The sequence below is a fragment of the Pundamilia nyererei genome, unplaced genomic scaffold, assembly GCF_000239375.1.
Source record: "Pundamilia nyererei isolate P.nyererei 1_Seehausen unplaced genomic scaffold, PunNye1.0 scaffold00300, whole genome shotgun sequence".
In the NCBI taxonomy this organism is placed as follows: domain Eukaryota; kingdom Metazoa; phylum Chordata; class Actinopteri; order Cichliformes; family Cichlidae; genus Pundamilia; species Pundamilia nyererei.
This window is the reverse complement of record NW_005187701.1, coordinates 308,763-323,883: the sequence shown is the minus strand read 5'-3', so window position 1 is coordinate 323,883 and position 15,121 is coordinate 308,763. Positions and strand designations below refer to the sequence as shown.

At 43.9% G+C, this 15,121-nt stretch overlaps 1 protein-coding gene across 5 annotated transcripts in view; it reads left to right on the top strand.

The window, feature by feature from the left end:
* hdac4 (histone deacetylase 4) overlaps positions 1 to 15,121 on the top strand; it is a 130,964-nt gene that overhangs the window by 78,295 nt on the left and 37,548 nt on the right. For all 5 annotated transcript variants that reach the window (XM_013915414.1, XM_005751125.1, XM_013915417.1 and 2 more), the window contains 7 exons: positions 4,128 to 4,304; positions 4,386 to 4,531; positions 5,327 to 5,477; positions 7,397 to 7,517; positions 9,242 to 9,360; positions 14,698 to 14,826; positions 14,938 to 15,044. In XM_013915414.1, coding sequence (XP_013770868.1) covers positions 4,128 to 4,304; positions 4,386 to 4,531; positions 5,327 to 5,477; positions 7,397 to 7,517; positions 9,242 to 9,360; positions 14,698 to 14,826; positions 14,938 to 15,044 — 950 coding nt within the window. The remainder of the gene's footprint in view (positions 1 to 4,127; positions 4,305 to 4,385; positions 4,532 to 5,326; positions 5,478 to 7,396; positions 7,518 to 9,241; positions 9,361 to 14,697; positions 14,827 to 14,937; positions 15,045 to 15,121) is intronic.

The window sequence follows — 15,121 nt, the reverse complement described above, 5'->3', positions numbered from 1 at the left end:
CCTCCCTCCTCTGTGAGCACCTGAGTCTGCTGGGCTCGCAGCCGGTTGACATTATGTCAGCGATTGCTGTTCATTCTAAATTTGTGAGGCTTGTGTTGACATTTGCTCATTCTGTTGGAACTGTGAATGAGTTTGCACTCTTAGTTTCTCATAAGCTGTGAGTAAACATACATGGGAGTGCACAGGAGCCCAGTGGGGCGAGGAACTCCTCTGGGAGTCCTCGTCTATAAATAACTCTGTGTGATCCATAATCTTAGCCTGATTGGGGGGGTGATGATGAGCGGAAGGAGGGAGGGGTACATCGAGGGACACAGTGATGAATGAGGAGATAAGAGAGAGAGAAGAGGAGGCAGAGCCTGGCATTTCAAGAGTTTTGTTTATGTTGGGTTTCGTTGCTTTCAGTCAGGCCGTAGTCATGAACTCTCTCGATCCTGAACGATTTCTACAAAGTAAACACAATTTCCTGTCCAGAGTTTATCTTACGTTTGCCTTTTATAGTTTTAAAGAGACGTCCTGGGGCTTAAGGACATTTAGAGCCAACTTCATTTGTGAATTATTCGAAAAAAGCCTTTTTTAAAAATTATAATTTGCAGTGTTTTGTGCAACGAGGTTGCAAGAACCGCAGCAGTAGTCTCCACACGTGCACATATACTCGAGATAGAAATCAGTGCGTAATAATAGCGCTAGTATTTTTATTCGTTTATTTCAGGAAGCATCTGTTAGCATTCATTCTGAATTGCTCATCCAAATCTGCAGCGAGAATCTTTGCATTATCACGTCCGTTGTTGTCGGGGTGAGTCAGCTGTTATGAAAGCACCTCTCCTCCCCGTAAGCCAATGCCATATTCACAGAGTGCGATCAGTGTAAGCTGGGCTAATTACTTCACAGGTGGCTTCTCCCAGGGCTGTATGTCGCCCTGTTTGTCTGCCGCCATTGACAAGGCTTTGTTTACTATAAACATGCCTCTGAGGTTTGTTATTAGGAGAGCTGCTGGTGTTTTTGTCACGGTGCAACTGTAACAGTACTGCGATCCTTGAGAGCCGTGTCAGCTTGACTGTGAACTGTTAGTGACGCAAATATGTTTCCTTGGAGCTCCAAACTTTTGACAGCCCTCTTTTTAATGATCCAAAGCATAATTGTGTCTGGATAATTAAAGAAAATAGTTTCAGCCCCTAAAGATACACAATCCCGACAGCATTACAGTCTTAAGTGCATCTTCTCTCATGTGAGATGCATTTATCCAAGAGGATGAAACCATAGGAGCAAAAACATTCTCTCTGGGCACTGGAACGACTTCTCCGAGTCTGTGCAGTTTGGGTATAGACTGTGTTGGTACATGATCCTTATTTATCTTCCTGTGTCTCTTTGTGTAGCTAACAACACAATCTGTAGCCAGCAATAGCTCTCAGTGCAGTCTTAATGTGGCAGCCCAGTGTGGTTAGCCTCGGAGTAGCTGGTCGAAGCGATGATTATTACACCGCCTCCCTATTTCTCTCCATCTCTGTCTCTTCCTGGCCGTCGGCACTAGTAGCCCCTCAGTTTGAGGATAAGTAGCTGTAATTAGTTTATTTTGCTGCCTGGCTTTAGCCTTGCACTTGGCCATTGATCACAGCTCCGTAAGTGGCCGGCCGTGTTAACATAATAAAACATACAAAGGCATTTGGCTTTTAAAATTGCTTCCCATGTAGACGCACAGAGGTAACCCAGTGCTTCTAAAACACTGTTTGCACAACACAAACCGCACAAAGGAATATGCATCACAGGGACAAGGGTATATTCAGGACCAGCTGCTCCGAGGTGGGGAGAGGGGGACTGCTGTGGCCCAAGTTTAGCACCGTTTTTGGGTAAAAATTATTTTGGTTCTTTGGCGCATGTTTTTGGCTGAGAAACTCGCTCTGCTGTGTTTGTCTGTGAATCGTGGCATTAAGTGTCAGCTTGTTGGCAAAACGTGTGTGTCTGATAAGTTTCATGTGTTAGTTTACTAATCTGTGCTGCGAAAACACGAGTTGCTTCATATTTCATTTCAGGTCATGGGAGACAGCTGCGTTTGTTGTTTTATTGTTTAGTAATAAACATCTAAGGATTCCATAGGGTTGCATGAAAGTTTGGATAGCTGAATTTGTACTTTGCTGTGAGGGGATCGTGTGTGTGTGTGTGTGTGTGTGTGTGTGTGTGTGTGTGTGTGTGTGTGTGTGTGTTTGAGAGCGTGTGCCAGAGGCCTGTTTACAGGACATTTGTGCCACTCACCTAAGTTCATGTGGAAGCATTTACAGTTGAGGTGGCATTAATTGAGGTCCGGCTCCATTCATGTTTGTCACCACTGATTGTCAAACAAAACGTTTTGTTTTGTTTGACCTTGATGTTTATTGCTTATTAAATATGTGTGTAAACAGCTGACATGTTTGTGTAAATGTTTGCGTGAGAGGCGAGAAGGGGGCTGAATTTGAACATGGTTCAGTGCGGCTGGCTTTGTTTGGATAACATGGTTGATTGGGACCGACTCTTTACTCAACATGGCAGTCACTGTGGTCCTCTAATGAGGCTCCTGCATGTAGACACAGATGACTCACCCGTCACAGTAAATGCTGCTAAATTCACCTGGCGTTATGTTTTTGTAAGAGCAGCAAGAGTGGCGCAGCTGGATGGTAAACTCTTAAGTCTTTAAATAAACCTCCACCCTTGCCTAATTAATTCTAAGCCTAGTCCTTTTCATCTTTTCCAACTGAAGGATTTAACAGAACTTCTAATGTCCAGCCTATAAACAAGTCCCTGCAAGAGCAGTGATACAACCAAACACACACACGTGTGCACCAGCGAAGCACCAGCAAGTCTGGCCTAGCCACACCCTTCTTCTCTCCCATGCTGTCCCATTGGGTGGTGTCAAGTTTCTCCCCGCACTGAAAACCTGCCCAGTACCAAAGATGTCATTGGACCTTTCCTGCAAGTAACTGCAACTTCATCGCCACCTCATTGGCCACCAGGGATGCCAGAACATCCACGATAGGCTGGGGAGCCTTCGCGCTGGTTTTAGGTTATTGATCGCTGGTGGAGGGCTTGGCGTGGTGCAAGCTGCTTCTCCACACAGCAGATATTGATCCGAGTAGACCAAATGGTGCACGTGAGGTTTTGATGTATAAGTCAGAATTTACTTGCAACACTGCATAGATAAAAGGTTTATTTCAAAAACTGAATCTGCAATTTGGATTGAAAGGAGTAGCGTGCTAATGGTGTTTGATCACAGCATGTTTTATTCAAAGATCAAGGCACAGAATTAGATTTTTTTTCTCGTTTCCCTTGGTGTGCTACTTTTTGTGTGTAAGCTGCTGTGTTGTTTGCTTGTAGAGAACTAATCTGATTGCACTCGTACCCTGAGCTGTTGCATGACAAGCAGGGGTGTTGAAGCAGGGCATTACCTTTCATTTACCATGGGGCCCTGTGCGACCTCGCTGGATTATTCATATAAAGCAGATTAAATGATGCAGACTGAGTAAATCATAAAGGAAGCAACAAAAACAGATGGGTCTTTACGGTTTATTCCTGCCTGCTAATATTTTAACACCTTGTCGTGAGGTTTAAAAAGTCGATTCCTGCGACCTTTTTCTTTACGGTGTCACGTCTGAAGCCGTGACGGCTGTGACACAAGCAGTTCTGCTCACACACACACGGTAACAAACCCAAACGCAGACACGCACAAATCCTTGCTGTGAAATTCATGTTGGGGTGGGATGGGCGGTGTTTTCGCTCTCTGATGTTTGTATGGATTTACATAAACACGTTTTCTCCCTCTGCCGCTTACACTGATGCTCTGATGATCTCCGGCTTTCAAAATCTCAGACACATTTTATGCTTTCGCTGTGTCCCTAATGCTCTTATCTGCTGTGTACAGCTATAAAAACAGACTTAAGTTCTCAGTGCTAACGTTACAAGCAGCCGCGAGCAGCATGAAGTGTAATGATGAGTGCAGCTGGCACAGCCACAGAGTTTGGACATCTGATGTAACAAGTGTCCGTCTGTCTCATTTGGATCAAAGAGGACATGATGTTTTGGCTGCTATTAAATGAATTTAAGATGATCTTTCAATAATTACAAATTTAATGTGAACATATAATAATTCCCTGCTGTTTCAGTGGACGTGAGCACAGCGGCGCTGCCCTCCACCGCCACAGCCATCCTTCCCATGGATCTGCGCATAGTGGACCACGCTCACCACCACCAGCAGCAGCCCTCCTTTGGCTTGGTTCCTCCACCCCACCCCACGCCACCCACCTCCACGTCTACTGAGACAGGCCGCGGACCAGTCATTAGTAAGTCTCCGCTTATCTTGCGGCATTCCAGCCCGTAGATGTAGATGCGCTGAGTAATCGCGTCTCCAAAACCTCCCACAGGCCAGCAGGAGCAGCACCTGCAGCAGGAGCTGGTGGCTCTTAAACACAAGCAGCAGCTCCAGAGGCAGCTACTCATCGCAGAGTTTCAGAGGCAACATGAACAGCTATCACGACAACATGAAGTCCAGATGCAGGAGCATGTCAAGGTGAGGTGTTGTGATGAAGATGGAGAGGAGAAAATTTCCTCTCCTCCGTGTGTGTGTGTGTGTGTGTGTGTGTGTGTGTGTGTGTGTGTGTGTGTGTGTGTGTGTGTGTGTGTGTGTGTGTGTGTGAGAAAGCTGGATGGGGGTGAGGTGGGAAATCTTCCTCGGATACTGTAGAGCTGTACTCAGCAGAAATATGCCTGGTGAAGGGCAAACAGAAACAAATTGAATTTAAGTGTGTATGCTGGTGTAATCTGATCTAGTGCTGGTACGTTTTTCAGCAAATCACCCAGCTGAAAACGCCCCAAAAAACCTGACTGTGTTGCCATGACCACAAAACCAAAAGGTAACAACGACTGTCATTTTGGCCTGACTGCATCTCTAACGGGCGTAGCTACCTCGATGCCACCCGCTTTGAACCTGGATGTGACAGCAGAGTGACCGTGAAACCCTCATCCTTACTGGCTAGTGACACACAGGTCGTTACAGGTTGCTTGCCAACAAGTATATTCCGGATAATCCAATATAAAATAAAATAACAAAAATGAGTGACTGAGCCCATAAATTCATCAGGAGAGTGTTTACAGAGAACCGTTTCCCCATAGACTTCTGTAGGACTGGAACCACAGCGGTCGCCCCCTTGTGGCCATTAAAAATAATGGGATTCTATATTAGCTTTGCTTTTCAGACTCAGTCTTTCTTGCTGTCTGTGATGTTATTTATTTATCTGCAGATCACCATGGCTAAGTCCTTTCAGCTCATACTGATTCTTCTTTACTCTCCTCGTCCTTCTCTCAGCACCAACAGGAGTTACTGGCGCTCAAGCATCAACAAGAACTGTTGGAGCACCACAGAAAGATGGAGCAACAACGTCACGAGGAGCAGCTGGAGAAGCAGCAGCGGGAACACAAACTCCAACAGCTCAAAAACAAGGAGAGGGGACAAGAGAGTGAGTAGCGACTGCCACAGAGAATTATTTTTAAAGAAAGCGACCAAGAGATCTTCATCAAAAATGTGCACAGTGTTACTGTAAGAAGGTAACGTATGGCCAAAATAGTCAGTTCAGTGCTTGGATTTACTCCGCAGTGGGATCAAAGGTGTTATGAACAAAGTCTTCGTGTTCGACCGAGCGCATATTTGCTCTGCTGTGCGCTGCCAACATCTGCTGTACCTGTGCAGAAACACTGTGCCATATTATCACAGCAGGTGTCAGAGGAGCTTGGCCCTCGCAGCCCCTCTGTCACAGCACCTGCAGTTACAGCACAGCAGTCAGAACAGCCTGACCTCACACATTCACCGCAGGGAATATCATAATAAGACAGCCAAGACGGGGTTAGAGGGGCGAGACGTCGTGCAGAAAGACGTGTCGTCAGTTTTCCTACAGGCGGACTGATTGTGAAATAAAATGACAGCAATAAAGCTGAACCAGGCAATGTTCTCTCTCTCTCTTTATTCCCTTTAAACATATTTCTTGGTCTGGTATCATTTCTTTAGACATCATTGCATCAGTTATTTAATCTCTGTGCTCACCAATAACAACTGGGACAGAGCAAGATCATCTCTATTGTTTCCTCTACTCAAAATATTCGAACTCTCCTTTAAAATAAAATGTGATTCCTTATTATTTTAGCAGCATCAAGCTAATTGTGTTTCTAATTGTTACAGCTAAATAGTACTCGTATGAAAGACTCACTGCGTAATTGACTTTGAATTTCCTTGTTGAATGGCGCTTTGTTTATAAACTTGCCCTTTCGGTGACATTTCTGAGCCACACTTTACTAAATTGCTCCTCCACTTGTACTTATACTTGAATCAGTCTTGTAATATAGGAAATGTGCATCCATCCATGCTGCTGTGTGTTTGTGCGCATTTTCATGTCTGTAAATGAACAAAACGAGGTTTTGGATACGACCGTAAACACAGTTTAACGAGGAGGAAATGGCTCACGTATTCCTGTATTTGTACCGATATAATACTAGAATATACACACACACACACACACACACACACACACACACACACACACACACACACACACACACACACACAGTGTATGGACCCCCACTTCTCAGAGCCATTATTTTTTTCCAGTAATGCCCTTTTTCTCAATCATTCTGCGCTGAGCAGAGTGAGCCTACAGTTTGACGTCTATGGAAAAAGCGTTGGGTTGCAAACAGAGGAAGCTTTGTTAAGTACTGCACTAAATTGCATCTGAGGCAGTCTCATAAAAGCCAATTTGCTTCAGTGGCAAAGCAGACATTTTGGGATGTCAGCACTTCCAGCTGCACCATGATTTAGGGAACATGTATTAGCTGTTGTCATTTTCACACAGTGAATTTACCACTTCTGCTCTGAGGCTCGACACGTCACCTGTTATCACTCCTACTGTCACATTCTAATGAAAACACACCTCTACTCTATTCTCTACTTTCTGAAACCAGTTTTTTAAGCCCGGCTTCCCTCGCTCTTCATCTCTCCTTCCCTCTCACCTGCCTCTGTCTCCCTCCCTTGATAATTTGTTTGTTGCTGTGAGAGGAGGTTGGTAATTGAGGAGAGACCAGGAGCGGAGTGAAACTTGTGATGCACGTCTTCGAGGCAGGTTACGTAGCGCTGCAGTGGTCTCAGTGGGATTTCAGTGACACTCTAATGCAAGATTGTGCACTCTGATTGTAGAACTCAGATTGCCATTATCTGTCAAAGTATGGATGGATGTAGTTATAATCTTCCTAGTGTCACAGACTGGATAATATGGCAGCAGCTCACGTAGGGCAAAAGGTTCTTTGTGTTTTGGTTGGGAAGGACGTGGCTGTGCTGAAAAATGTTCTCACGCTTGCTTACTGTTCTGCCCGTCTCTGTGTTGCTGTGCAGGTGCAGTCGCCAGTACAGAGGTAAAGATGCGACTTCAGGAGTTTGTCCTGAACAAAAAGAAAGCCTTGGCTCAGCGAAACCTAAACCACTGTCTGCCCAGTGACCCACGCTACTGGTATGGGTGAGTGTCATTGTTTTTGCACACGTTCTGCAACAACCGCGTCACAATTTGTGGAGGAATTCCTGAATATCTGTTTGGCTGCACTCGGAGTGTAAGTAGTGAAAGTGAATTTCCGAGTGTTGCATGTTTTTTTTTTTTTGCCAGTTCATCTCAGTGAATAAACATTTTACCACAAATGCATTAATTGCCAACTTGACCCAATTCGGTGGAAAACTGATAGCAGACTAAATTAATCTTATTGCTGTTTTGTTGCTGTCTTGACACAATGTCTGTTTGAAGATGGTGGCTGCCCGCGAGCAGTCACAGACTTCCCCCACCTTCAAACCAACCATTTCAAGTTCATTGCACACGGAGGTTGCAATGAATCTCCAACCACTGTGTTCCTTAGTGTGACTGTACCGTTGTGAACGTGGTGCCGGGGTTACCACGGCCCATCTGTGTGGAGTTTTGATGTCCTCCTCCTCCTCCTTCTTCCTTCTAAAGTCAAACATTTTAAAGATGAAAGAATTTTAGAGCAATTTCTTCACACGGGTCAGGAATTAAATGACAAACCCCTGAGCCCTACACTGATGGCTCTGTTATACCGCGGTCCACGTTTTGGATTAACATGTCATTAACAGCTCTCGCTGCCACCATCAGACTGGTCTTTCATACATCAGGTGGTTTAATATAGACTTTGTAGATTGATTGAAGTGAAAAGACTTTGTTTTAAATGCTTTATGTTGACTTCTTTTAAAACATTTTCACATCAGCATTTTAATAACCTTAATATTCAGAGCTATGAAACATCAGCATGTGATATTTCTCATGCATTTACGAGAGTCTGGTTGCTGCTTTTTTTTTTTTTTAATCTAAGCAAAAAAAGAATCGACTCTAGGAAAAATATCAAACATAAAAACCAGTGATGAGCAACATGAAAGTCTCTCATCATCCTGGCTTTGCAAACATGGCGAACCCCGTGGTGTTATGAACTCCTGTTGTGTAGGCGTCTGTCATTGATGTGCTTTTGTGTTCACATCAAATTTCCAACATCAGCATTAGCCTCTCTGAGTCGAGCTGCAGAGAAAACGTTGAAGCGATGAGGCTTTTTTTCCTGTCAGTGTTTGTTGTCAGTGATTGACAGCTAGCTCTCTTTGAGGTGTGTGCGCATGTTTGAAGTGGGCAGAGAGAAAAGACAATGGCACCTCTCCTGTGCTTTAAATATTTGAAGAGGCTTTAAGCAGTCAAACATTTCTGCCAAGGCAGGAGATGATGGAATAATCAGGAGGACTGTGCTGCCAGTCGCTATAAATCACGCTTATCACGGTTTCCCCTTTCTTTAGGGTTCTCTCCGTTTGTTTGACCTGTTGGCATTCTCCTCACTTCTCTCATGCGTGTATTCCCTCTCTGTTTCACCTCTGTCTCTGTGCATTTTCAGCCCGTTTACTTTCCTAAAATGGAAAAAAAAGGTTTTCAGCTTTCAGGCTTTGTCCCTCTAGCTTTACCTCTTTCTTCCTTCCACCCACGTCGTTGTCCGCGCTCTGACGTGTCTAGCTGACTTTGGAGAGAAGACACAAGCTTGTGTGTGGGTATGCGAGTATCAAAAGTCACGCATAGTAATAGATTGAGCTGGGAATGTGTCGTGTGTACAAAGCCGCGTTTCCACATTCATGTAGCACGTTATACTGATACTGTTTAGTGTTTTTAATCGTCTATTTTGTGTTGTTTTTTTTGTTTTTTTGCAGAAAAACTCAGCATAGCTCTTTGGACCAGAGCTCACCTCCACAAACGGCACTGTCAGCGTACAACCATCCCATGCTGGGCACATACGACTCCAAAGATGACTTCCCTCTCCGCAAAACCGGTACAGAAGGCTTTGCTGAAGTTGTGTTGATTGTTGACCTTCTCCACACTTCCACAGTGCTGCACTGATCTTCCTTTTTCCTCATTTAGCAACGTGAAAGTTTTGTCTTACCGGTTATCAACCACATGAAAAATTACGGGAGCTCTTAAAATTGTTGTTTAAAAAGATAACACGGAAGATTGAAGATAATAGAGCCCTCTGTTTGCTTAGTAGTCCGTTAGCTTAGCATTGCGTGAGGACTGGAGGCGGAGTCTGTCTAGACACACACTAGATTTTGCTGTTTTGGGTTTGGTTTTTTTATGAAAAGCCAAAGTAGAAATGACAACAATGGGCAGGTTGTCAGGCAACCAGCACAAACTCAAAGATAAGAGACCTGACATGGTTCTGAGAAAACATTTGTCTTGGTTTCAAGGTCTTACAGTAAATGTGAGTGGAAACATTTTTGTTTACGGTCAGCTTCTCCTTAGAAAAACTCTGTAGGCTGTTTGCATTCTTTAAGATTTTAACTCAGTCATTCGGTCACACGTCTTCACAGACACCATGGATCGCTCCGGTCAACAAAACAGCGCTGAAGGAAATGTAAAACAAACTTACTGCCTTTTGGTTGCATCAGATTCTGTCCATCTGTCCATATTAAGCACAGCCAAGCTGTGATTATTCACTTAGCGTCAGCAGCTGCTTTGGCCGTATCACTGGCTGCTTTCACAGCTGGAGGCCAAACTCTGTGTACTCTGCACTCTTGCCCACCTGCTGCGCATTGGAGGCAGGAATGATTTTTCCTGGCACACAAACTCACACTGCGAGTTTCAACTTTCAGGGACACTTTATGTAATTCAGGAATTTTCCCCTGAGAAATATCCACAACTTAAAAATTCTTCCCACTGAGCACTGACACAAAGCTTAATGAGGAGTTAATTATATATCAGAGCGCGCGTGCAAAGACCTCTTTAAGATAAGTGTTTTGGATTTTAAGGTATTTCTGCTTGCGCGATATAACCAGAGCAAGAGATGGAAAACTCGATTGCGTATAGACATACAGATACGGCCACTGAGGAACTGTTGTGTCAGAAGTGAGCAGGACTGGCTGAAGTGAATATGTGAACTGTGTTCGGAGGAAGTGAGTGAAAGCAGTCGCCGCAGTCGTGCACTCTGCTGACGCTGGAGCTGTCACACATGACGTTTTTGCCCTATTATGTTCACTGAATGTGCATTAAAAATTATTTTTTGACTAGCAAGTTCAGGCACACAGTATATTCCAAAAGGGGCTCATTGTCCAAGTATGGAGGGCTTTGTGGTAATGACTCTCAGAACACAGAAGGCCACTTTGAACGCTATGGCAGGAAGTCTGCAAGGCCTTCACGACAGAGGCAGACTTGTCATGCTGACCCCATTTCTCCCTGTCTCTTTCATACGAGATCACACACTGACATTCCCATAACACACTTTGCACTAATGCCGAAGCATGCAGGATATCCGCGTGCAATTCAGAACTTTCCTTTTTCCTTCTTTTATCCTGCTCAGCTTTACATTTTGACACTCCTTTATGAGCTGCATGTCTCTGGTGACTGTAGTCAGGAAGGTCACGTCCTAGCTTCGAGTTTAACTGCGTTCTTTATTGCTCCTATCTAACCCCAGGATGAACACTTAGCACTTCTACATATTAAACTAAACAAAAGGTAAATCAAGCAAAAGACTGACTGTTCGTGATGTTGCTGGAATGTGAATTGGTTGCGCTATGCTCTTATGGGTCGCTCTGGTATGTTACAAATGGCGGTAAAATAGCTGAATTGTAAAAATGACTCCATTCTTTCATTCTCGCTTCTCATATACGGCTCGGCTGTCGCTGGTTTTAACAGTTGTGTCTCCCCTGAGAAAACCTCAGTGTTTATAATCAAAGGGAAACTGTTGGCGAGCTCTTTGGTGTCTTATGTTCATATTTATTTAATGTGCCCGCAAGAAATCTTTTCTTGAATTATGGTTTTTAATCACAATGCTGTCTTTTCATGCCATAAAATGGCTTTAGTGAACTGCTTAATCAAAGTTGATTGACTTTATTTTATTTTTATTTTTTGTAGAACACATGCAAATGAGACAAAGGCTTGTCTATATGTCTTTGTGTCTGTGTCCATCTAATCCATTTATCTAATGTAGATCCACATATGATGTTTCTCGGAAGCTCAGTTGATGAGTTTCAGCAAACTGCTCTATTGATTTCCATAAACCTCCCTCCCTCCCTTTCCTTGGCACAGCAGCACGGCTTCCCCCGGCTTGACTCCTTTAGCCCGGGACTCCTCTGTCAAAACAAATGAGCATCTGATCAATATGTTTTAGATCTGAGAACCGGTTTCCCCGTCACCTCCCTATTAAAATATTAAATACCACATATGCAGATGTTTAATCTGATATTTAATGGATAACTTGAAGTGTAAGGGATCAGAGTTTTTGTCCTGTTCCGTGAACAGGAAACCATCAGCACGATTCATATAGCCACGTGACGTCAGGGAGTCTTGATGCATGGTCAAGCGTCCAGGTAGGACGTTTCTAGAATTTCATCTGGATGTTTTGAGGGGGTGATAAAAGATATAAAATGTGCCTTAAATTGAAATATGTTATGCCACATTTATCATGCTCGGACTGTTGGTTTTTAAAGTATGTGTTATATAGGTTATAAAAGTCCTTCTGGTCCCATGTATTATCACACCTACAAGGCCACAGAGTTATGCTACTTAATGTCCTGCTCTGGTGGGAGATTATCTAAATCTGAAGAAAAGAAAAACAAAATCGAGGCAGTACTGTAACAAGCAGTGTGTCCATGAAGAGTCAACAATAAGGAGCAGGAGAGGAAATAATTCCAGAGAAATGGGCTCTTAGACTAAGCCAAAGAAAGAAGGGCATGGATGGAGGTGAAGGAGGCACAAAAGGCTGCAATAAAACGCTATCATCAGCAGAAAAAAGAACAGTCTGGGCCCTCTGCAGCGAGTGTGTTCGCACGTGTGCACACTGGTGTGCTTCTGCCCAGTCGGCATTAACACCCTTCAAAGTCACTGTGTCCTGAGGTGAACACTCCCATTGTGAATGGTGCCCAGCAAAGACATACACCCTGCTTCACCCTCCTTCCTCGTCTCTTTAACGTCCTTCTAATCTCCAGCTTGTCCTTCAGTAGCGGTCGCACTCTAGCCGCTCCCTTTAGCACTCCATATCGTAATAACTCTCACACACAAAAAACAACCTTGAATGCGTATCTCTTGTGTCTGCTGTAACTACCTTTGTGGTTCTTTCTTCTCAGTTTCCATCGTCTGGCTGCTCATGTACACAATCTACAGACCAGAGGGATTTTTGATTGCAGAAACTTTTTGGTCTATTTTTAGTGTGATTATAGTTCAAATCCTACTGACCAATCGTGTTTGAGCAAGCTTGCAGGGAGGTAAACGCTCCAGTTTGAGAGCAACAGAGTGGCTCAGAAACATCGGCTAGCATCTGATGACTATTTAGCTTTTTCTTAGGTTTTACTAATGTATGAGTAAACAAGCAGGGGCATGTGACTCAGTCCACAGGTAGACCTTTGATGGAGGTAGATCAGCTCAGTTTCTCATAGGTTCTCAGCACACGGTTATCTTACTCTTGCCAGTATTTAAACGAATAATTGAATCGTGTTTAAACCAGACAGAGTCAGTCAGGTAAACCAGTTATGTTGAATGCTTTCTTTTATGACAGCTACAAACTTCATCAGTGAATGCTGGCATTCATACAAAGATAACACTGATTGCCTTTTTTAATGGCTGAGAACTACACAAAGGCCAACTTTTGTTCTGTTTTGTTGATTAAATCAGAGATTATTAAAGCAGAGAAAATCTGACGTGCAGTTATTATCGGGGTTTTTTGTCAGTTATGATTATCGTGTCAGCACTGAAAGAATGGTCAGGCTGTTACAGTTCAGCATGTCATAGTTTAAAATAAAACTTTAATGCACTGCGCTCCTTTTCTCACAGGCTTCACTCTCCCAGGGTCTCCTCCTGTTAAACTAATGCATAGCATTTTATCCTCAGTCTCCCCGTCCCTCTTAACAAAGACTTTGGAAGAGTGCCCTCCACTAAGAAGGTCTTTTTTAAATAATTGACTTTCATAAGTTCTGCAGCACTGTTCCCCTTAAAATTGAGAGTGCATTTGAAAAAGTACTTAGACATTATAGATTCATGATAGTTTATCTCATCCCCGCTGACCAGGAGGTATAATGAAAGCTAGCACCTCTTTGAAGTACATTAAAACTTGGTGCATTATCCTACTTTGATTAGCATTCTAGGGGCCAGAGGGTTTGTAATGACCCAGAATAATTCTTCTGCTGCAGAATAAATCTCCACATTACACAAAGAATCAATCGCTTCCACTTGGCTGTACCAAAAAGCCCCGCCTCCTTCTCTGAGGCTAATGAATGAGGCATGGTCTGTTTGATACTAGGTCAGGGGAAGAGCATAGGGTCAACTGGTGGTCAACCGTCCTGCTTTACCTAAGTGAACGGAAGGAAGCCAGTGGAGTAGAGAATAAATCTGCCTTTGTTTGGTAAACTGCCTACAACAGAGACACCAGAAAATGCGCAGAAAATGTCAAGCGCAGATCGTGACATGACAGGAATCCCGGACATACCGTACGCCTGCCTCTGACAAGCCTCTGCACCTCATGTAGCGCCTTCCCACACCACACACAGCATTTGCGTAGTAACCTAATTGAAAACACTGTCAGTTTTCTTTTCATTTTTCGTATTTGTATTAAATTGGAAGTGTCTGGAAACAAGCAGTGTTCATTAGCAGAGCGTGAAGGCAGCATCATTAAGCGTGGGGTCAAGGAAAATACCATTTGGCTGCTTCCCCTGGTGTTGCACCGCTTCCCGCTGTCACATGATGATGGCAAACCTCAGCTCCCAAATATGTCAGCCAGTGCATACAGTGTGGTCTATAGGGACAAGCTCATTAGCACCGCTACACGCCAACAAACGAGCTCCCACTCGTGTGACCCACAAATCTGAGGGCCAGACTGCCAGGTTAGAGAAACTGTGTAAACTGTAAGTCATTTATGGGGCGAGCTTGAGCTGTAACACATTTTATTTTTAGAAATGGTGTTTTAGTTGGAAATTAAAGGCCTCTAGCCCTGTCGCAGCTCAGCTATTTCAGTTATAGACATTACAAACAGACATGAGTTTAAGTCAAAGAAAGTCTGATTTACTTTAGGATGTAACATTTTAGCGTCTTTACATTACAATATGAAATTCTTTGAGGTGACAGTTGTAGTGACACTAAATCGTTTAAACTGGATTGAAATGTATGGACATTTGTGTCTTTTCAGCCTCTGAGCCCAACCTAAAGCTTCGTTCTCGGCTAAAACAGAAGGTGACGGAGCGTCGCAGCAGCCCTCTGCTCCGTAGGAAAGATGGACCCCTTGCTACTGCTAAGAAGCGTCCCCTAGACGTCGCTGGTAAGGACTCCTGTCACTGTTGTTTTAAGGTGCTATCACAAATAGTCACCCAGTTTGATGCATTTCAGTGCAGAAAGTTGATTCATTTTTTCTTCATTGTATGTACTCTAGAGTCTGCATGTAACAGTGCACCAGGCTCAGGTCCCAGTTCCCCCAACAATGGCTCCAGTAACATCCCCACAGAGAATGGGATCACAATCTGCAGCAGTCCAGGAGAGGTAAACATCATGGCATCTCTAATTATAGCGTATGCACATGTGTGTTTGTGAAGCAGGACACCAGGATTTGCAGTGTT